The sequence below is a fragment of the Mirounga angustirostris genome, unplaced genomic scaffold (genome assembly GCF_029215605.1).
Source record: "Mirounga angustirostris isolate CCGP_5_RB_7025 unplaced genomic scaffold, mMirAng1.0.hap1 SCAF_12, whole genome shotgun sequence".
Classification (NCBI taxonomy): domain Eukaryota; kingdom Metazoa; phylum Chordata; class Mammalia; order Carnivora; family Phocidae; genus Mirounga; species Mirounga angustirostris.
The window spans coordinates 14,313,281-14,336,737 of NW_026991720.1; the positions used below are offsets into that span (position 1 = coordinate 14,313,281).

The 23,457-nt window shown below is 46.8% G+C and overlaps 1 protein-coding gene across 4 annotated transcripts in view; it reads left to right on the forward strand.

Moving 5' to 3' along the window:
• The first annotated feature begins 8,965 nt into the window (after positions 1 to 8,965).
• The window catches only part of HIPK2 (homeodomain interacting protein kinase 2), a 181,813-nt gene continuing 167,321 nt past the window's right edge, over positions 8,966 to 23,457 (forward strand). For 2 of the 4 annotated variants that reach the window (XM_064574897.1, XM_064574895.1), the window contains exon 1: positions 8,966 to 9,208. In XM_064574897.1, coding sequence (XP_064430967.1) covers positions 9,190 to 9,208 — 19 coding nt within the window. In that variant the 5' untranslated portion in view covers positions 8,966 to 9,189. The remainder of the gene's footprint in view (positions 9,209 to 23,457) is intronic. The other 2 variants (XM_045864188.3, XM_054505178.2) reach the window with 1 other exon arrangement.

Here is a 23,457-nt window from a genome sequence, read left to right on the forward strand (position 1 = left end):
CGAATCTGACTGTAGGCAACTGGACACCTAATTGCAGTAGCTATGAGTTTGTTACCAGTGGAAGTTACAGGTATTTTTACATTATATCGACATTGTTGCAAGTACCTTGAACTATTGTTTATACTCATCACTACTTTGTAGCTATTGGACCCGCAGTTACATCTAGCTGTTTAATGTATCAATAAAGAAAAATATATTTGGTAACTGTATCTCAGTATCATTAGTTTCTTTAGTACCTATATGTATTTTTTTTAATGCACTTAAAAACAGTGCTGTGAGAAGGGGTCCCTAGGCTCCACTAGACTGCCAAAGGAATTCACAAACCAAAAAAGGTTAAGTAAGACCACCAGGTAAGGGGAAACGAGGTGCAGTGGAGGACAATGGGGGAGGGGGGATAGGCTGTAATACTAAATAGGGTGGGCGGGGTCAATCTCATACCTAATGCCCCGTTGAACCTCACCCATCCTCAGCTGGCCCTGGCTTTGCCCTAAGCTCAGACTCAGGCACCCAGCTATGCCAGCCTATTATCTGATGTAAGAACTCTGGCCCTTCCCTGCTGCTCACCACCTTCCCCTCTTGGTGGTTATTTAACATAGCATTTAAAATTCAGAAGTTTGGAGTCAACAAAACAATGTCAGAAGAGCACAAGGAAATCCAAGAATGAATATATATATATATGTATATACATATATATATATATATATATATATATAATCTTTGTTGTTCTGCCCTCTATTTAAACATCCAACTCAACCAGACAAACTGGCTCAAATCAGCCAGGCAGTATATGTCTCCTACAGAAAAGATAAGCAAATCAGCAGTTTCTGAATGTTGATTAAATGTATCACCTAGGGCAAATGGAACGCGAGCTGAAGATACTGCCATATTTCAAGAGAAATTCCTTAAAAATTCAAATTTCTCTCACAGATACAGTGAAAATCCTCAGGACTGTATGCCAAAGAGCTTTTGTTTCTTAAAAATTATACTTTGAGGCTGTTGAAATGTTTTTAAAAGATCTACACACGGACTATGAAGAAACACTATCTGGAAATCACAAAATTAAATTCTTCTTTATATTAATTAAGATACGGGGTGCCTGGGTGGCTCAGCCATTAAGCATCTGCCTTCGGCTCAGGTCGTGATCCCGGGGTCCTGGGATCGAGCCCCGCATCGGGCTCCCTGCTCCGCGGGAAGCCTGCTTCTTCCTCTCCCGCTCCCCCTGCTTGTGTTCCCTCTCTCGCTGTGTCTCTCTCTGTCGAATAAATAAATAAAATCTTTATATTAATTAAGATGCTGTTAGCGGCAAGGAACAGGATGCCCAGCTAAAGGCGGCTGAATAAAGACCTTGCTTCTCTCACGTAACGAAGTCAGTGGCTCATCTCCAAGATGTCAGGATTCTGGGTTGGCGCCTTTAACCCTAGAGGAAACCACACAGCCCCTAAATGATTGGGTCTCTCCCTTCCAAGTGTCAGCCTTTTGCTTCTTCGTTTCTCACACCAGTGGATGTCCATATCGGGGCTGTTGAATACCTCTGTTATAACTGTATCCCCTAGAGAGTAAATTTTAAATGCAGATTTCCAGGCACCCCCACCAGAGATTCCTGAGTCAGTAGGCCTGGGGTTCTGCCTGAAGAATCTGCATCTTTAGAAAGTCCCTTTGGGGATTTGATGCAGGTGACCCAAGGACCAAACTTTGAGAACTGACACCAAGTAACCTCTTCCTGTGTGACCTCACTCCTATGAATTAGCTACCCATGATACACTGATGACTAGAAAACATTTCTATCTCTTATTAAAAACTCTGGGCTGAGCTCCAGCCTCCTGTACTCACTTGGCAAATGAGCATCCCTATCTGAATATCTCATAGGAACCTTAAACTCAACAGGTTCAAAACTGAACGCGTTTTCACCCCACATCTGGTGCATATAGAATAAAGTACAAATTCCTTGTCCTGGCAACATGAGACTCCGCCTTTACTTCCAGCCACGTTCCTGATCACTGCCTGGGCCTTGTTCTTGGTGTTTAGCAATATTCTGACTTCTGACAGATCCCGGACACACATGGCTTTCTACATGCTTCCTCCCTGCCAGGATTCATGCTCTTGGGCACAGAAAGGCCATCTCCTCACACCCTTGTAAACACACTCCTTGCCATTTGTCCCTCGTGTTAGCTTTTGACCATGTGCATCCTTTTACTGCTGCACTTGCTATAATGTATTATACTCTACCTGGTGGTTTTGAACTTGAGCTCCTTGAAAGCAGGGGCTGTGGCTTATTCCCTTTTATACTCCCAGCTCCTGCTCTAGAATCTGACACATAGTATGCAGTCAGGCACTGACCATCTGATGAATTGAATTTCTTGTGAAAAAAAAAAGAGAGAGAGAGAGAGAGAGAGAGACAGAAGGAATGGCCAGGGAAGTTGAAAGGAAATTTTAAAAGGGCACTGTTATGAGAAGTCAAGGGAGGGGATTGGTTCAAGAAGGATGAAGGGATTAACAGTGGCTAACTAATGTTTGTTTAGAGATCAAGCAGAGGAGAGGCTGAGAAAGGGCCTGGGATTTGGCATGGGAGAGGTCACTGGCAGCCCCAGAGAGCCCTCGGCCACTGGGGCCACCCCCTCCCTGCCCGCCCAGGGGTTGCCACATAGGGGCAAGCTCTTTCATGCCAGTGAGAGGGAACTCTAGCATACAAAGTTGACACAGTCCAGAAATGCATGGGTCCACGGATTAATCAGTGAGTTAGGCTTAACTTGGCTTAACAGGATCCTCAGGCTTTTGAAAGAGCTCTCCTGTGTCTACCCTCTTTTCTCTATTCACTCAAGCTGGGGGCTTCTCCCCATGCTATTTCTGCCTAGTTTGTCCATGGTCAGCCTGGACTTGATGTCAGGCAAACCGAGCTATTCCCCGTCTCCCCTCATCACGGAAATTTCTCTGCAGGGCTAGATTGCTTCTCTGAACTGCTTCTTGGGTGCAAATCTGTCCTAATCTGCCATTCCTGAAACCTCCAACAGAATCACCCCATCTTCTGTGCTTCTTTCACATTTGTAGGCTGATGGAATTTATTCTTCTGGCCATAACTCCTTTCTGTCGAATGCCGTTCCGGGCTCTCTTTGCCTTTCCTGTATCCCCGATCAGGTGTCTGATCATTTTTTTCTTCTAGGAGCAGAAGCAGAAAATGAATGATGTTTCTGTATTCCCCTGATTTTGCCAGTGCGATTTCTCCAAGACTGCCATTTCCACAGCTTCCCTTCACCCTGCCCAGCCTTGCTCTACCCTTTGCCCTTAAAGCTGTAGCTCCTATTGTTCCTAATTTGAATGCAATTTCTACTCTTTCACATCCTCTGTCAGCATCCTGCCCTGCCACTGAAGCCTTTGTTTGGGGAGTCCTGCAGTTATTAAACCCCAGTCTATAACAAAATGCACCATTTAAGCCAATCAAAGGTTTAAAGCAGAAATATGAAGTGATTTCTTTAGAATACCTAAAACAAATGTAGGTTGATATTATGACTTGTTAAGACATGAATCATAAAAGAGAGGGAAGTAGAGAAAGAAGAAATTGTGTGTGGGATAGGAAGATGCACAGAAAAAGAAAACGAGGTAGATACATTGTCAAGAGAGAGAAAAACAGACATACATAGAGCCAGAGACCACAAGAGAGGTAGGTCGTCAGAAGACAGATCCTGAGAAAGTGAACTGCCTCCCCCCAGGCGTATCCTCCAAAGACAAGACCAGAGGCTCCAGCACAGAAAGAAGGACCAGGCTGGAAAACGAGAGCATTGCATACCAAGTCCAGATAAGATACAACCTGCACAGATATCACACTAAAAACACCCAGAGAGTGATAACAAGACACGAACACCTGAAGATATACACCCCAAAGACAAATACCTCCATCTTGTGGTCTTGAAGATACTGGGATGTTGCACATTTTCACAACTGTAGGCTTAAATAAGAAAAGACGTTTGTCATTTGCCCTATAAGCAAAATGATCTTGAAACCAGGTCAAAACTCCCCCCATGTTTGGTCAGCCCTGAGAAAGATATGATTCATACCATTTGTAGAAAGACATGGAGAAGAGGTAACTGACATAGATGGCTACTAAATCCTCTCCAGTTCTCTTGCGTTTGTTAATATTTCTCAAAAGACACTAAAGTTACATGGTCTTATGGCAATGTAGAGTTCCATGTAGTGCAAAGAGAAAAAAGGATTTATTAAATGGGTGAATATCTGTAAACTTCTTAGAACACTAAGTGCTAATGTGTTTATTAAATAAATGTAATACGGTGCATACTAACCTAGCCAGATGCGCTAGGTCCTGGAGCCAGCTCACTGTCTCACCCTGTGACTTTGGTTGCACCTCTCTTCCTGGAATACTCTCTAGTGCCCTCTTCTGGAGCCTTGATAACCCTCCTCACCCTCTATTCTCCACCTATCAAAACACTGTACATTCTTTTCAGGCTGAATTTAAGAACCCTACATTTCCCCCATAAGTAGCCTCACCAGAGCCACAGATGTAACCTTGTGGGTAAATCCAGTGGATGCCTCCCCGCATGTCTCATTGATCTCTCAATAGCACGGAGCGCTGCCGACCACACCTCCCTATGCGGTGGTCTTTGCCCTGGGATATTGTCCTCCTTCCCTCTCCTCCTCCACAGGGAGTTCTTTTCCCTCTTCCCTTACTTCAAATACTAGTGCTCCTTGGGGCTGTGTCTCAGATTCTGTCCCCCTCCTGCTCTCGCGCTCTCCTTCAGGGGCAGTTCATTGTTAGGTTTATATCCCTGCTCCCACGATACTATCTCATCGTAATGCAGATGCAGAAACTGAAGCTCAGAGAGGTGAAGCAATTTGACTAAGTTCACACAGCTATGGAAGTGGAGGAACTGGGCTCTGAACCCAGGTCTATCTTAATCTCATGTTGCCTCTGGCTGTTTTGTGGAGGAACCAAGTCGGGCACAGGTGGAAAATCTGGTTAAAGAGAAAAGATAGAGAGGGCACCCTTGGTGGGAAAGTAGCGGCTGGGCACAGATAGGCAAGGCTGGAGGAAGACCACAAATTCTATAGTCATAGAAGGGAAGGGAAACAAATAGGCATATCAATCTGCCAATTCATGAGAAAAAAATCTAAATTCATTTAAATAACATTTCCCCACCTACATGATGCCATATATGCTAGCTCAACTGAATGTTTTTTTGCTGCAGTTGAGCATCACACAGGTAGAATTTAGTCCTAGTGGTCTGAAGAGAAGGCGGCCATCTTACCTGTATGGCTCCGTCTTGTTCTCCTTTCACAGGACTTGCTTTCTGTGCCCAAAGTGGGTGTATAGGAAGGAGACCACCCTTAAGATGTTTTCAGGTGACACAAGTTGATCTTTCTTCATTTTAATTCTCCTTCTTGGGGGGTATCTTAGTTTCCTACAGCTGTCATACCAAAGTACCACAGACCATGTGGCTTTAACAACCAACATTTATTTTCTTGCAGTTCTGGAGGATAGATGTTTGAGATCAAAGTGTCAGTAGGTTTGGTTTCTTCTAAGGACTCTGCCCTTGGCTTGTCCATGGTTGCCTTCTCCCCGTGTCTCACATGGTCTTCCTTCTGCATGTCTGTGTCTTAATCTCCTCTTCCCATGAGGACACCAGTCATATTGGATTAAGGCCCATTAGATGACCTCATTTTAACTGCATTACCTCTTTCAAGACCCTATCTCTAAATACAGTCACATTTTGAAGAACCGGGGGTTAGGACTTCAACATACGAATTTGGGGAGGACAGAGGAGATATTCCAGAGAGTACTACTGCCTAGAATCACTCATGGCTTGATAGCAACTGGGACAAAGTGAGAGGCAATTACTAAATACGAATCAGCGCGAGCCCTGAGCTGAGAGACATCCAGACAAGTATGCCACGGACCTTGCCCCAAGATGCTGCCAACACAGTTGTGGGGACAGGTCACCTCCACAGAAGTGGAGAGTCAGCCATCTAGGGTGGGGTGTGCTATGTGACAGCAGAGCATGTGTGACAGGAACTGTTCTGGAAGCCTAGAAGAAGAGATAAAAATCAGTTCGATTGGGGCACCTGGATGACAAACAGTAGGTTAAGCATCAGACTCTTGATTTCAGCTCAGGTCATGACCTCAGGGTTGTGAGATTGAGCCCCATGTTGGGTTCTGTGCTGCGATTGGAGACTGCTTGGGGTTCTCTCTCCCTCTGCCCCTCGCCCCTTCCTCTCTAAAAAAAAAAATCAGTTACATTGGTCACATGGAGTTTTTTATAATAATAACAGACACCTTTTATTGAACCTCTGCTATCTGCCAGCACTCTATACAAGTTCTATCTCCAATCCAATCCCACCTCAGAGGCTGTGGGGAGCACTATACAAAATAACTTACTTATACCAAGTTCTTAGTGTTGTGCTTGACGCACATAATAAATGGCGGCTGTCATCACTCCATGGATATTTGTACAGGACCTACCCTATGCCAGGCAATGTGCTCCTTGCTGGGGATATAATGGCAAGCAAGATCAACATGGCTTCTGCCCTTGCTGAACATGCGCTTTAGAGATGCACCATCCAACATGGTAGCCACCAGCCACATGTGGCTGTGAAAATGGAAAGTTCAGTTCCTCGGGCACGTTAATCGCATTCCATGTGCTCAACAGCCACAAATGGTTACATTTCCATCACTGCAGCAAATTCTATTAGGTAGCACTGGAAAGGGGAAGAGAGAGAGAATACCCATACAGTAAAGGTCATGATAGACACTTAGAGCTACAAGGGAAGAACACTTATCATTACTATCTCATCGTAACGCAGATGCAGAAACTGAAGCTCAGAGAGGAGAAGCAATTTGACTAAGTTCACACAGCTATGGAAGTGGAAGAACTGGGCTCTGAACCCAGGTCTATCTTAATCTCATGTTGCCTCTGGCTGTTTTGTGGAGGAACCAAGTCGGGCACAGGTGGAAAATCTGGTTAAAGAGAAAAGATAGAGAGGGCACCCTTGGTGGGAAAGTAGCGGCTGGGCATAGATAGGCAAGGCTGGAGGAAGACCACGAATAAACCAGTCTCGCTAGAGAGGCAGTGACTTGCTGAACTCATGCACTTGCAATGGTAAGTCGGGGCCTGCCTGCCTTGATTCAGAGCCAAGGAAGTAGGTACCTCAGCAGAGGCTGATGCCTTGAAGGACATGAGCAGGGAGCACAGCCCAGTCAGAACTGTGTGTTATGGAGGTGACAGTTCTTAGGGTGAACTGGCCTGAGACCAATTAAGGACAGCAGGCGGGATAGAAAGGAAGGGGTGAATGAATGGTGTGAAGCAAAGACCACCAAAGGAGCCAAAAGACGTGATGGTAAGATTGAATGGTGTACAATGGTGGGCGATATGCTTGGCTTCTATGGGCCTCACTTTTTCAGTTCTAAAAGGGAGGCCTGACCCAGATGGTGTCTGAGGCCTTTTCTAGCAATGGTAGTCTAGGATTCTGCAAATGTGAATAACATTAGGCTAAGAGACGCAGTAGGAATTGTAGCACTGGATATAGGGGTGAAGAAAATGGCAGAGTCAAAGGTCACCCTGAGAGGAAGGGGCAACTATGCGCTACCACCCAAACTAGGTAAGTGTGTGCAAAAGCTTGCCTTTTTTCGGCGATGGGGAGGGGGTGGGGGAGCGTCACGGGGTATGGAGTTTGGGAAGGATAAGAAGTAGTGAGAAAAGCATCACTGTAAAGTGACCGTTACTTTACAGCCCCCAAAGTACAGATTTTAAACTTTTTTTGACCCTTGACCCACAGTAGGAAGTAAAATTTACATCATGGTCTGCACAGTTGTCCAATATATATAACTGAAACAAAAGGATTCTGAAACTATAGTTACCCTCACTAAGGAGAACGGATCCTAATAATTGTCTACTCCATTGCTTTTTTTTAAGGGGGTCGCCATCCACTGAACTAATTTTATGATCAGTTCATGTGTCGCGACCCACAGCTTCAAAAACACTGCCTAAGCGTGGACTCCAGTCTTCTGAGGTTGGAGGCGACGGCAAGGCATCCTATCAAAGAATGCAGGAGGGAGCTGAAGCGAACCCGGAGAGACTCTGGGCTGGGGAGAGTTTGGAGGATGTTTAGCCGAAGCCCGGATCGCAGCGCGAGGAGCAGAGCAGAGGCCTGGGAACCAGGGTCCAGGCGGCAGAGCCGGGGCCCCGCAGAACTCCGCGGACGTGAGCGCGGCGTGCAGACCAGATTCCCGCAGGGATTCAGCCACCACCGGGGGCTGCCTGTCTGAGGCGTGCGCGGAATGGCTCTGCACCTCCGACCTCCAGTGGGTTGCAAAAGCTCCTCCCCTCACTCACTCGCCCCGGAGGCCGGCGAGCGCCCACTCCTCCCTTCATTCACTGCACACCTAGCTCAGGGCGAGGCGGGCGAGACTCTCCGCCGGCGGCGCCCCCTGCCCGCCCCGCCCCTCCCGCCCCGCTCGCGCGCGCACACAAACTTCTGGCTGCCACCTCCGCGGACCCGCGGTCTTCGGCCGGTCGGAACCGCACCGCGCGCACCTTGCCCGCGAGCCTCGCGGCGCCCCCCGCCCCGCCCCGCCCCGCCCCGCCCCGCCCGCGCCCGCGCCCGCCCCGGCCCGCCGCTCCTGCCCTCGGCTCGGCCTTCCCCGCCTCGCATCCGTGCCATCGGCGCTCGATTGCGCGCGGACTCCGCGCTCCGCGGCTCGCTCGCTCGCTCGCGCCCGGCCCGCCGCCCCCGCCCCCCGCCCCCGCCCCCGCCCCTCCTCCCGGCTCCGCCCGCCCCTCCTCCGCCTCCCGTGCAACTTTTGCCGAAGCCCCCACACACAGCCATGCTGAGCTGAGCTCCGGCCGGGCACTGGCCGCGCGCTGCCCGCCCCGGCTCCCGCCCCACCGCGGACCCGCTCGGGGGCCGCGGCCGCCCGGCCCCTCGGCCTCGGCCGCTGCGCCCGCCCGCCCGGCCGCCGGAGCCCCGCGCAGGGCCCCGGCCGCGGCGGCGGCGGCGGCGGCGGCGCCCGGCCCCCTCCCCCGGCGCCGGCCAAGTGAGGCGGTGATGCGGGCGCTGGCGGCCCCGGCTGCGCCGAGAGCGGAGACACAGGCTCAAGATGGCAGATTCCGACTGAGGCTGGGGGGGCCGAGCTCGCGCGCCGCGTTCCCTTCGCCGTTGCCATGAATCGCGGACACCCCGGCCCCGATGGCCCCCGTGTACGAAGGTAAGGGGCGTCCGGCCCGCCGACCCCGCTCGCCCAGAGCCGCCCGGCCGCCGCGGCCCCCGCAGCTTTGTTCTGCCCGCGGCCCCTCGCCGGGCAGCCCCCGGCCCGCAGCCCCCCGGGCGCCCGGCCTCCGGCGCCCCACCCCCGGGGCTTTAACCGGCTGCCGACCCCTCCCCGCCTCCCCCTCCCCTGCCCACGGAACGGCCGGGATCCGGAATTTAACAGGATCTTATTTCCAGGGTGGAGAAAGAGGCGGGGGTGGGGGGGTGCGAGGGTGGGCTACTGCCCGAAGAAAAGAAATTGGGAGGGGGCGCCTGGGAAAAGACAGACCCGTGACTGTGCTTTTCATTTATTTGGAATAAATAAAGGTGATGCGGTTTAGCTTTCCTCCTCCCCCCGCACCCCCCAAGAAAATTACCTTTAGGGTGATCTTTCCACTCTGTCCCCACGGCTCCCCTTTCCACTGCTCTCCACTCCCTCCCCACACTCCTTTATTCTCCGCGAGCCTCTGATTTGGGGGGGCTGTCGAATCGGAATGTATGGGGCTAGGTGATGAGAGGGGGGTACAGAGGAAAAGTCCATTTCAGACCCAGGCAGAACAATGAAATTGGCTAAAATCTCCCCGTATTAGCGTGTGTAAGGGAAAATGTAGTTTAGGTTTTCAAGTCGGGGGTGGGGGGGCGGCCGAGACGTTTTCCTTGGTCGGTCTGGGTAAACCTGCGTGGTGCACCTTCACCTGGCGTGGGGTCATTTTTCTGATCTGTCTTTAGGAAGAAAGAAAAGAACGGAGGGCAAAAGCACTCCACTTCCCCTTGCCCTCCCTCTCTCTCTTTCGTTTCTCTTCAGTCAGTTCTTGTCAGCTTCCAGCCAGAAATCAAACCAGAATCAACTAAGTTTTTACACTTCGGTGTGTTTTTGTGTGCTTGTAGTAGAAAGAATTTTAAACCGAAGGGTGCCCGATTTTTTCAGTCATTTCATCGTGAAAATGTTTTTCTTATGAAATCATTGAAATAGCAGCCTTTACATACTTTTAACGTTGGTCCATCTGGCTTTCTTTCGGTTTTTGCTCGGATATTCTGTGGGTGAAATAGCAAATGAGAGGGGAAAGGGTTTGTGTGGAGCAGAGAGGAGGGGCGGGGAGAGGAGGTTTTAATCCTTCTATAAATCCGAGAACAGTGCTGGCGAGTGAGACAGGGAACGCATTAATAGTTTTATCTCTGTTACAAGAGGCAGATTAAAAAAAAAAAAACTTATCTGAAAAGAAAATCTGTTATTAGTTCCAGGACTCCAAATGAATTTGGTTTCTGGATGGAATAAAGTTACCAGTCAGGCCCTGGATAATGAGGCTGTAAATAACCTATGGACTGTAAATATTTTTTTTCAGACTCTCTTAGAAACAAAGGGGCTGTTTAGAAGGCAACAGAGAGATGTTATTCCAGGGGCTTTCCTCTTTGATTCTGAAGAACACAAGGTCCATTTAACCATTCGACAAAACAAAACGAAATTTCTGATCACTCCACCAGGCAGAATAGAACGAGCCGGTGGCTCTGTGAACATGGGAGGAGAACCCATGTCGGGCAGTCATTGTTCGTCTGTGTCTATGGGAGGGGGCTACACTCAATGCTCCCACTGTCTATGGAGTGTTAAAATGAAACAATTTTCTCTTTATTAAGTACCTCCTTGAGACTCCCTCTGCTGGACACTCCGGGTGTGCATTAGGGAGGGAACTTGGCGTTGAATTCAGAACTGTAGTAAAGGGCTCCTTTCCCTTTTGCAAGGGGCTGGGTACGGGGGGATTTGGGATGTATTTTGTCAACTTTGTAGGAAACCCGTCTCAGAAACTGTGCTGGTCCTCTCCCTTTCCTATCGTTCTAAATCCACATGGAATGTAGGCCATACCCCCTAGGCCAAGACTTGGTACTCCCGGTCCACTACAGTGTTCTTTCGGTGCATTACACCAGATAAAGAATTGTGGGTGAGTAAGGTGTTAAGGTTTAAGCATAATCGTGGATCTCAAAGGTCTCAGGAGCTCACTTGTTTTTATTTGCAGGCTTCATTCCCTGTTCCAGATGACCTACCTGGTCACCTCTTTCCACCCCGGGTTTCGCTCAGTCTTGCCTGTGTGCTGTCTTTTAATTATTCCTCCACTTTGTACCCTTCGACTCTGCTGGAGTTTCTGTGCCTCTTTATCCTTATTTCCCTAGGCTTCCTCCTCTCCCCTCCTCAACCAGTCCAGCCTTGCTGGGCACAGCTCAGGCCTGGGTCTTTTTGAAGGAGACTGTTGGTCATGCTCTAAAACAGACAGGTGACCTCTATAAAGGATTGTACTGCTGGAACCTACATTCACTTAGTGTGATGAGTGCTTCTAAGACTCCGGTGACCTCCTTTTTCCCTCCTTGGCGATATATGCTGGATTCAGTGAGCCTGATTTTTACCATATCCCCGTCAGAATGCATGGGCTTCTGGTGTGTATCCTGAAGGAGCAGGGCTTTTCCTGGGGAATTCGCCGAGAAGATTTCTAATCATTTTTGAGCTACTAAAAAAATCGAACATAGGGTTCTTCTCAGGAGCAGGATAATGACAGGTGAGGCATTTCAGCTGGAATTCGGGCGTGCACCCATTCGTTTGAATGGGGTGCAGTTGCCCCAAGTTGGGATACTGGGTGAAGGCCTGAATGCAACAGTGGGGCATTCTGAACTGCGAGCTGTTTAGAGAGAAACGCGGTCTTTGAAACAGGGTATGTTTGATAATACAGATTAGTGGGTAGCAAAGTGTTACCAGTCTCCTGCTACTTGCTTTTAAGGTTAGGTTTATAAATAGCACATTCGTTTTCAGTAACTTGGTACTGATTAAGTTAGACTTATTTAAAAAGGTTTATTTTCTTTAGAAAGTTAAACATTTGCCTTGCAATTGTGTTTACTCCATCAACTTGCTTAGCAAGGCTTTTTATCAATATGTAGTACAAAGGCCAGCCGCGTAGGTCTATATTGCCATGGGTTCTGAATTAGAGGACCCTAAATTCCAAGTTGATTATGTTCCACCGTACCCGAGATGTGTCATATCAATTAGTATTGGCTTACACAGTCAGACTTCCCAAAAGTCTAATACTGAAATCTCTCATCAGATGGGTCTGAAGACACCTACCAAAATGCCTACCAAGAAATGGATTCTGAATCATCTTCCATTAAAAGAATTTGATGACACATGTTCTAAAATATCTTTTCCTGTGTTTGTGTTTTATATTTTTAAAATGAGTAAGTATAAATATTGTTTTCATTCTCACCGCTTTTGAGTAGTGAATCAAGGCTCGTTAATTTTACCCTCAATTCCGGACAGTGTGGTCCGGTACTCAAATCAGAGACCTGGGTTTGAATCTAGTTGTATGACTTTGGGCATGTTACTTAACTTCTCAGAGCTTTGTTGTGTTTTTAAGCCTCATTGGATTGTGCGAGGACTCCATTAGAAATGAGTACCTGTAAAGTCCCTGGCTGTAGTAGGCATTTTGTTAGTATGTGTTAAATCCCTCTATTTTGGGGGGCTGCTTACAGGCATGATGACTCCAGGGAAAGAATAGCCCACAAATAGTTCAGAAAACCAATAATAGCAACATTTCAATTATTAATCTCCTGCTATTCCTCCTCCAGTTTGGGCACCAGCAACAATAAACCCCCTATGGCCACAGAAGAAAGAGCCTTTTTGACCCCCTCTGTGACCTTTCTAGATTTATATTCCCACTGAGTTTCTGCTGATTTCAGGTAGAGAATTTCTCACATTCTATGCCACTTTAAAAATGAGGAAACAACCCATTAGAGCAGAGTTTCAGGAGCCGCAGCTGGGCCTCTGTGAAAGTATCCCGAAGTATGAAATTTCCACCTTTGCCCCCGACCAAGACCCAGGCTGCCCCCAGGCCAGCCTGGAAAGGGAGAGGTGGCCCACCGAGGACCTCCTCAGAGGGCCAGCAGCCGCTCAATCCCAGGCCAGGGTCTGGCTCATCATGCATTCAACATAGTTTTCTTACAAGAAAAAATTTGGTGCCTTATGCAAGTTACAGCTGCTTCTAGTCTTCGTATTTAATTTTTTTTTTTTTAATGTTTCATTTCTCTTCCTTCCTCCCATAGAGACTAATCTTGGGGAACTACCTTTGAGGTTTATATGAAACAAAGTAGCGATGATCAAGAGGGTATGATATGTAACCATTTTTTATTGTTCTCTGAACATGTAATTTGCCAGTGCTTTCTGGTAGTCTAATGATGACAATTCCAGCACTTCGGGCCGCTATCAAAGATGGGATTCAGAGTAATGCCAGCCGACTTTATATAACCACCGGTAGAGTGTGAACCTGAAAGGGCCCAAACTCGTAATAGTTCCATTTCATATGGCAGTACTCTATTGGGGGGGTAAAAAAAAAAGAAAGCTGAAAAGCTGGAGTATAGGGAGGTCTTTATTTTTCCTCTGAAAGAAACCGAGATGCCTGAAGTTCACAGCACTCAGCGTGCCTTAGGCTCTACTTAGTCTGCGCTGCTCCCTCCACTCCCATGAACTCGCTGTCCTTACAGGCCCCCGAGGTGGGCGCTGTTACCCACCCCCTTACAGACAGGGCACATCTTTAATGAAGTCACTTAAAAGCATTTATGTAGGGTCCCTGACTTCGAGGAGTTCAGGGGGTATGGGAAGCGAAAGTCAGAAGTACACGTGGGCTCAGTGGATCATGGCCTGACTCAAGATGGAATGTGTGTGTGTGGGGGGGGGGGGTGCGCACGCATGCATGTGACAGTTTTTAATTCTTAACATGCTAGTGTTTCTTCAGGTGTAAAGAGAAGACCCCATTTCTCTATTTTCTTTTGAACTATATGTATTTTTTAATTTGGATCAAACAAGCATTTCGGAATGTTGGAAATTCCTATTACAAATTTCCTTAGAAATCACCCTCTCTAATTACCATCTCTTCCTCTTTCATTACTTAACATTTTGTATCTTTGTAAATGCAAATATGTTTCTAATTTGCACACGCTGCTGGGAGACTTCGTTTTTTGTTTTTTGTTTTTGTACTTAGGGTTCTGCGTTCTGTTGTGAATGGACCCCTACATCATGTGTGGCTGTTGGAGAATTAATTCCTGGCTTTGCTGCCTGGCTGTGATCTTGTATTCCAGGTGGTTTTGTGGTGCTTATTGGTGGGGATATAGTTCGGGGGGTCACTCAGCAGATCTCTCAGGGAGTTGTAGAAGAAAATCCAGCTCTGCCTCTCGGGGGCTTGGAACCCAGGGCAGGAGAGGACCTTGGGGGAAATGTAGTTCATCCTCCTGCCTTCAGGAAGGTTGAATGTCCATGATTTGAAGTTGCCAGTTCATCGAAACAATTGTTTTTCCCCCAGGAAAAGCCCACACTAGGAACCCCCTCAGTAACCAATTCCAGGATTCTGTTAACCCAATTCCTGAGTCAATTCCTGGGCCTGCCTGAAATCTCACCTGCCGGCGTTCAAACCTGTTTTCTTTTACTCAGTTCCTTTCTCTAAAACCTTTCATATATTTGAAGATAATAACTGGGTCTCTACAGCTCTTTCCTAACAGAGCCTCTTCTGTGTCCTCTCCCTCCTCTCTGAACTGTCTTTAATTTCTCCACATTAAAAAAAAAATGGTGGTGGCCGAAACCGAATACAGTTCTTTAATAATGGTCTCATTAGTACAGTGTATACAAGAAAAATGACTTCAGGATTCTTGCATCATTGTGAACCCCTGGAGGGCAAGAACCAAATCTGATTCATCTTTGTATCCCCCACAGTAGCTGCGCAGTTCGTTAAACCTAGTAGGCACTTCATAAATATTTGTTGAATTGACTCTTCCTAATATATCTAAGTAATAACCTACATTACACCAGCCCTGGATTGGTAACTGATAGTTGGCTTTCTCTCACCTCGGTCCTGAGTCTTTATTTGCCTTCTGTGCATGTCTAGCCCTCCTTCACCCCAGCAGTGCCACCTTCTGCTTGACTCTGAATGTGCTTGATCACTTTGAATTCACCCCTCTACTTCTAGCTCTTTAGAACATTATTTATCTCCTACAGATCTGACAAGCAGAATGCAGAGGACTCAAGTGTATAAAGTTGAACGGCTCGTGAAAGAAGAGAACACACACAAGAATTTTGATGATTCTGTGTAATATCAGTTCATCCAGGTTTAGAAAGGACAGTTTGTCAAATTCTTTACAGATTCTGAGTCAGCTAAAGCCATACCTGTTTTTCCAGGTTCTCTGTGACGAGTAAGCTAAGTGTTCATGAGAGTGGCTACAAGTCAGCCTTAACAACCAGTATTCCTCCCTATCTTTGGTCTGAAGCCAACAGAAAAGGCAAAAGATACTGATGGACAAGGCCATTCAACCTGTGGCTTTCTGATGAGTGACTTTACCATTAGAAAGTAAGCTAGTAAAACAGTTGCCAGTAAAAAAAAAAAAAAAAAAAAAAGGCAAACCTTGAAAACGGCAAAATAATTTTGTGGTTTTTACAGCCACTTATTTCTACACATGGCATTGAAGAGATTTGTAGTGTTTTGAAAGTGGTCTGTTTTAGCAATTCTTGCCTAACTTCTTTTGCTCTCGTAGGTTCTGATTCATTAAATGCCACTGTGTTTAAGCAGAATTAAGATTGATTGACTCATGCATGTGCTAATGCTATGGACTTTCTAAAACCTTTACCATCAAAGAAAGAGCGCAGTCTAATATGTGAGTGCACAAGGGCATTTTCCTTCAGGTTGTGCTGCCCATCCTCGGGGAGAGATCACTGTAGAAGCTGCCATAACTTTGGGTAGAAAAGCACTTTGGGTTCACATAGTTACAGATTGCATCCTGATGCAATAAGGTTGGTTTCGGTATTTTTACCATTTTCCTCCATGTCAGTATCACCTCATTGATTCAACGTATGGAGTTATGATTCACAATATAAAATGACTTTTCCAAGAGCTTGTCATAAGCAAAGTGATCCATCATGCCAGTTCTGTGTAGAACTTCTGGCTTCATAAGGCATTAAAAAACAAATTTTAATGGTATGTGTGCCTGCAGTCCTGTTAAAAGTCCTATGGTAAGGAGATTTGGAAAACCCTGGTTTATTGCTGGTTGTGGAAGTATATTCTTTTTTTTTTTTCTCCTCTCTCTCTCCGTAATGAAGAATTTATAGAGCTCTGACAAAAAGCAGCATGTAAATTCTTGAAATTGTGCAGAAAGGCAGCACGTTACACCTTCCTGAGTTCTTTGTGACTGCTCGTCCTCACCAGAATCCCGGCTGATAGCAGCTTCTTGCAGGAAAGTAAATTTCAGGGGAGCTCATTACAGGCAGAGAGAGAGCGCGCACGCTTGCACATGCGTTCAGCTTTACCCCCTGAACCACTTCATTTGCAGCTCCAGCACAGTATGCTTACTGTTATTCATTAAGTTATGACCTGCACCATCAGGGAAAGATTAATCGATATTCATTATGTTCTGTTAACTGAGACTGGGAGGTTCCCTAATATATTACAGAAATGTTTCCTTTAGGAAAGAGTTAAAATAAAGAAGCTCTCATTTAAGTATATCATGACTTATTTCAAAAAGGATTTAAGGCCGCCTAAAGGGTTAAATTTCTGGAAGATGGGAAATTAATTTGTGTAGATCACTTTTGTGGTTCAGCTTATTTCCAAGGATGTCGGGTAAGTGAGGTATTCCCGTTTGAAGAGACAACAGAACCAGTCAAAACTCTTGTGCTGGCTTAACAACGTGAATAAGCAGAGTGCATAATGGAATTCATTTGCAAAGTAATTTTTGCTTGGTTGGAGAGTGGTAAGCACAAAACAGACCAGCAGACGAGAACAGTAAGTGTTTGGGATTAGTTGTTGAAAGGTTTAAAAGGGGTTCTAATTCAAGAGACATTTTATGGTAAGGAGAAGGGGACAGATATCATCAAAATGATACTTGAACAAGGTAATTTCTCCTGGCCTGGATATGGCAGTAGAATGAGGCAGCCAGAGGGTGAGCCATGCTGGGGGGCCATGTGCTGCTTTGGGAGGTGTGAGCACCGCGGAGATGGAACGGGGACTCTGGTTGGGGTCACATAGGAGAACATGCATAGAGCCCTTCTCAGCAGGCCTGACCCAAGGGTTCAATACATATTTGTTCCTTTCCGCTTTCCTCTGCACACCTTATGGCCATCAGGAAAGCTTGCAGGGGTTGGCAATATCATGATATTTATCCTATTTTTCTAAAGAATCTATTCTTTTTATAGGCTCTCTCACATTCAACATTGAGACAGAGTAGCTCGGGCTCTTACTGGGCACAGTGTAAACCCAGTGGGATCTTCACACATTAGTACCAACCTTTGACACAGGGGGAAACTGAGGCCCAGAGCAGTGAAGAGGCTGCCCTAATGTCCCCTAGAGCGAAGGGAGGAGGCAGAGCTGGGGTTCTCGTCCCCCAGGGCAGTGTGCATAAAAGGCTCAGAACACTGAATGGGGGCTTCCTTAGGCTGCACTACCAGCTGGAGGTCCAGGGGTTGTGTTTCCAACAAGGCTGTCAGAGCCATTCACATTTTCCCCCCAGACCTACCTGTAAGGGGGCTGCTGAGAGGGGGGGGGGTCTCCTGGGCCCTGATGAGCCCATGGCACCTCCCTGAGCTCATCCAGAGGGAGTTATTTCCCCCTTTCCCAAGGAAGGCAAGGTCACCTGCTGTCAGCTCCAGCGCTTAGAGTCTTCTCTTAGGAAGTTGTTCCTCATGTTTCTCTGAGAAAGTTTGCAGCTTGTCATGCTGAGCTACTTATTAACAAAAACAGAAAAATCGCAGAAGAGAAACCAGTAGAACCATGATGAGTTTCAGAGAACCTCAGAGTCTATTAAGCAGCTTTTTTTTTTTTTTTTAATTCTGATCTTCCAGACCTGGGGAAGGCCTGGGTCCCAGGGACCTAGAGCATGGTTGGAAGAGCACAGTGCCCAGCCCGTGAGGGGGCTCACCTCTTAACCTGGGGGACATCCCTCCCCTAGGGGGACGGGGCTGGGACCTTGAAAGTAAGGGGTCCAGGGCTGGAGCCCTGCCTCTCCCCTGTTCTAAGGGCAGTGCTGATAAGGGGACTTCTTGCTGTAAAATCTGGGACAACAAAAGCAACTTGAAATGTTTCCTGTTTATACAAGTCATGGCTGGTGATTGCTTCACTGGATAGTTAGCTTTCCTTTCTTTCCCTCCTCAACCTTGATCTTCGACTCTGGTCGCTCCATAAAGCAGAGTTGATGAAACTGACCCATTTCCTGTTGCTTGCTAAGGTAGCTCAGTAACCAGTATGTCCCTCCCACAGTGAAACTTGACAGAGAGCCTAGTAAATCCTACGGCTTTTCTGTTTTGTCTTTTTGAGCCCTTGAGGTGCACAGCCTCTCCTACTCTTCTCCTTCCTTGATGTCATCTCACCTCTCTGTCCCACCCTCATCTGCCCACGGCCAGGCTCCTTAACCTACCTGTTTGTTCTTTGACTTTGTGTATCTTGGCTGTGTATTTGCCTCGACATACTTGTGGGTATGAGGGTCTAAGTGGAGGGACACGTGGAACCCTCGTTTGGGCCCATTTGTGTCGGGCCTTGTTGGGAGAGGTGGTTCTGTGACTTCTGGCATCTTCCGTCACCTGGAGGGCCTGTTAAAACTCATCAGGGGGCCCCGCCCGCAGAGTTTCTGTTTCAGTAGGCCTGGGGTGGGGCTCGAGAATTTGCATTTCTGATTGAGAACCCCTGTTTTAGAATGAATGCATTCAGAATGTAAAATCAGTACCTATTTGCTTATTTATTTTTTTTAAGATTTTATTTATTCATTTGAGACAGAGATACAGAGAGAGAGCGAGCATGAGCAGGGAGTGAGACAGAGCGAGAGGGAGAAGCAGGCTCCCCGCTGAGCCAGGAGTCTGATGTGGGGCTCGATCCCAGGACCCTGGGATCAGGACCTGAGCTGAAGGCAGTCGCTTAGCCATCTGAGCCACCCAGGCGTCCCAGTCAGTACCTGTTTAAAATAAAATGGTGGTAGTTTTGATTACAGCTTCCTTGAAGGAGTGAGAGTCTGAGAACTGACATTAGCATTATTTTCAGTTCTCCTGCCCTTTGGTGGCAGAAACTTCCTGAAGCCATAGGACAATGCGCAGATCCAGCCCCTGGCATTCCTGCCTCTGGCTCAGCAGAGACGAGACCCCATCTTCTCCAGGGCCTGAGCTACTGTCTCTTGGCCCAGCAGAGTCAGCCAGTCTGTCGCTATCTAGTTTGGCCCTGGGGTCCCAGAGTAGACTGGGCAGGTGTCATTCTCGCAGTAATAATATATCTCCATTAACTGACGTAAAGAGCTCTGTGATCTCTGTTTGCAGAAGAGGATATTGAGGCTTAGAGATGTTAAATAATGTGTCTCAGGTCTCATAAACAGCAACTGGTAGAGGCAGGGCTTGTACCCCATCTGATACCAGAGCATGCTCTTGTCTTGTGGTCCGTGCACCATACAGCAAGGAGATTGGCGATTAGGATCCCTGGAGAAGTGGGCAGGTGGTTCTAGAGTGTTAATGTCATGCACACCTCCCTGAAGCTCTACTGTCCCATTTGCCTTCTCTTCATCAAACAGGATCATGTTGACATGATGATCTAGCGTTTAGTCTGGTGGCTGGCGTACAGGATGGATATAGTAACAGGCAGCTGAGACATGAACCCCCTTTGAGCAGCAAAACAGATAAAACATCTGAGAACAATCTTACTGAAACCTCTAAGGAAAGAAAACATTATGAAAAGATGAAAACGGCAGCTAATGCCTGTCAGGCCCTAGCTGCTGCTGGTTCTCTTGTAAGGTTTTACATGCATTAATTCCTTGAATCCTTGAAGCAGAGCTGTAGGATAGGTTCATGCTACCATCATGTTATACAGAAGTCCAGGAAAGCTCCACAGCTTGAGAGTGGTAGAGCTGACATTGACCCCAGGCAGCCTGGATCCAGAGCTGGCGCCCCTGACCACCGAGCTAGAGACCCAAGGCGGAAGGGCCTCCCAACCCCTTCCTCGATGAGGGAGTAAAATATGGAAATATGCTCTTCTTCGGTTTTTCTCCAAATGTAGATGTTCTTCACTTGAATCAAAATCTACATAAATGTCTTAAAACTTGAGAAACTGACTTCTGTGAGTCTTCTTGAAAGATGAGGTGGTGGGCATAGAACAGTCAGGCCTGAAAGAGGAGAGGAGCAAAGGGGCTAGCTCTACGGTGCGTGAAAACAAGCCATAAAGCATCAAATTTGGCATGAAGCTTGACGGACCCATCCGTGGGGTGGAATGCGTGAGCCAGATTTAAGGCCCTGTTGTCTGTGAGCATTTAATAGGTGATGAAGGAGGTGCCACGAAGCAGTGGGCAAAAGGAAACCTGATTTAACAAATGGGAGTGGGACCATATGATAGCAATTTGAAGAATCTCAATGGATCTTCTCACCTCACATCATTATACCAACATAAATTCTACATGATTAAAATGTTAAGTTCAGGGGCTCCTGGGTGGCTCAGTCGTTAAGTGACTGCCTTCTGCTCAGGTCATGATGCCAGGGTCCTGGGATCGAGCCCCACATCAGGCTCCCTGCTCGGCAGGAAGCCTGCTTCTCGCTCTCCCACTCCCCCTGCTTGTGTTCGCTCTCTCGCTGTGTCTCTCTCTGTCAAATAAAATCTTAAAAATAAATAAATAAACAAAATGTTAAATTCAACAAAAATCTGTGGAGCACATTCAACACGCCAGGTAGTGTTCTAGGTGCTGGGTGTGCTGCAGTGAGCAAAACTGACTGAAACCCCTGCCCCAAAGCAGTGTGCCTTTGAGTAGGTAAGGGGAAATAATCCGGTTTTGGGTTTTTTTTTTTTTTTTTGTAAACTTGAAAGAAACAGAAGTGGATATTTATTAAACCTCTGGAGGAGTTGAAATTCCTAAGCTTAGAATCTGTAGAAGAAATTATAGAGGAAAACGTCAATAGTTTTGTCAGTGTAACAGTCCCCAAATGTTAAGGTTATTTCTGATTTTACTGTCATGAGCTATTTCTCAGTGTTTTCAGCATAACATTAAGGTGTGTCCGAAATTTAGCATAGGTTCTCCAAAGTAGAATTAGTAAGTCGAGGGTTATGAACATTTATCTGGGTTCTAGATATGTGCCACCAAGATTATGTTTCTCCCCAAAGTATTTTTATATTAAACAAATCGAGCCACCTAATGCCTTGTGCACCCACCCCTTCATTCAGGAAGGAAGAGTTTCTCACTGCTCTAGGGACTGGCCCCCCTCTCCTCATTCCCAACGGCTTTCGGTACCATCTATGTGTATCAGGAGCTCCCAAACTTTTATCTCGACCTAGATTTATATTTTGAGTTCCAAAGTCATAGAGCCAGCAATCTATTTGCCATCGCTATTTGGATGTCCCACAGGTATCACATTTAATGCGTACAAAGAAAAAAACTTTGGGTCAGCTCTCTGAAATATGTGCCTTTTCCAGAATTTTTTATTTCCATAAACAGCATCATCTTCCACCCAGCAGTTGACATCAGAAACCTGGGAGTCATTCTTGACTTCATTTTACTTCACATTTAATCCATCACCAAATTGTATTGATTTTTGCCTCCCAAATATAGCCATTCTTGTTTCTTGCCAAAGTTATGTACTATAAAGCTGCCACAAACACTGAATTAGCAAATACTGAACCAGTGCTCCTCAGTTAGCCTCCTGCAAGCCTCTGGTCATATTTTCATCAGCCGATCAATACATAACCTTGTCTGTGTGTGCTTCTGTTTAAGGACATCTTCTTTAATATATATTGTTAATTCATTAACATTGAACTCACAGGCTGAGGACTATTAGCTCATGCTTGAATGAAGCTTACCAGTACAAGTATTTTCTCTGTAGGGCACACCACAGCCTTTTTGCGTTGAAAAAACACTAGACAGCCCTTCAGCACTATGCTTGGGGATCATTTTAAATCCCCAGCAAAAACCACACCAAAAAATGTGAACAGCATGGTACTAAAGAGACAGTGGAAGGTATACTTGCCTACAGTACAAGAACAGAGCCCAGAAGGCAGAGCTTGGCCTCGTGTGACCTCCGCTGGGAACGCGTGCATCAGGCATGTCTGGGAATGACTGGGAAAGCACCCTCTGAGTGCTGATTGTGGGACTACAAATAAATTCTAGTGAGTTGGTGAATTCGCCAATACGGAATCCGTGAATAATGAAGGCCCACTTGTATATGGTGAACCTGCCCACTTCTCTCTATACTGCCATCCCCTGGCCCAGGGGTCAGCAAACTAATTCTGGAAAGGGCCAGGTAGGAGGTACAGTTGACCCTTGAGCGACATGGGGTTAGGGGCATCAAAACACACAGTCGAAAATTCACGTATAACTTTCGACTCCCCCAAAACTGTATTAATAGCCTATTTTTGATGGGCAGCCTTACTGATAACATAAACAGTTGATGGACATATATTTTGTATGTGTATTATATGCTGTATTCTTACAATAGATTAAGCTAGAGAAGAGAAAATGTTACTAAGAAAAATCATAAGGAAGAGAAAATACATTTTCGGGACTCTGTTGTAAAAAAAAAAACTCGCGTATTAGTGAACTTGTACGGTTCAAACTTGCATTGTTCAGGGGTCAACTGTATTTTCGGCTTTGCAGACCAGCCGGTCTCTCGGATAGCTGCTCAGCTCTGCACTCGTGAAAGCCTCTATAGACACCACAGTGAGTGACTGGGACTGAGTTCCAGTAAAACATTATTTGCAAAAACAGGCTTTGGCTGGATCGGCCCTCAGGCTGCAGTTAGGACGCTGCTAGCCCAGTCTAACCCACCACAGTGTCCTATCCTGATGCTCTTCCTGACCTGCTCATCCCCTGTGTCCGTTCTCGAGCCTCCAGCTGTTGTCCATGGTGATCTTAAGTGCACATTAAATCTGATCCCTCTCCCACTTCAGATGTCCAACCGCTTCCATCACACTTCAGATAAAACCCCAAATCTTGATATCATGGCTCCAACACGGTCCCTTGCTGAGTTGTCCAGTCTCATTTTATGCTAGGCTCCCCCTCTTCACCCTGTCCAGACCTCTCCAGGTCTGTGACTGTCCCCAGCTGTTTCCTGCACCGTTGCTCCCAGTCTCCCTTCCTGGACTCTCCTGCCTCTTGCCTGACTCACTGCTGCTCACTCCGCAGTCATAACCAAAATGTCACTTCCTCCTGTGTGAATTAGACGCCCCTCTTCTAATTTCGAGGCACCCT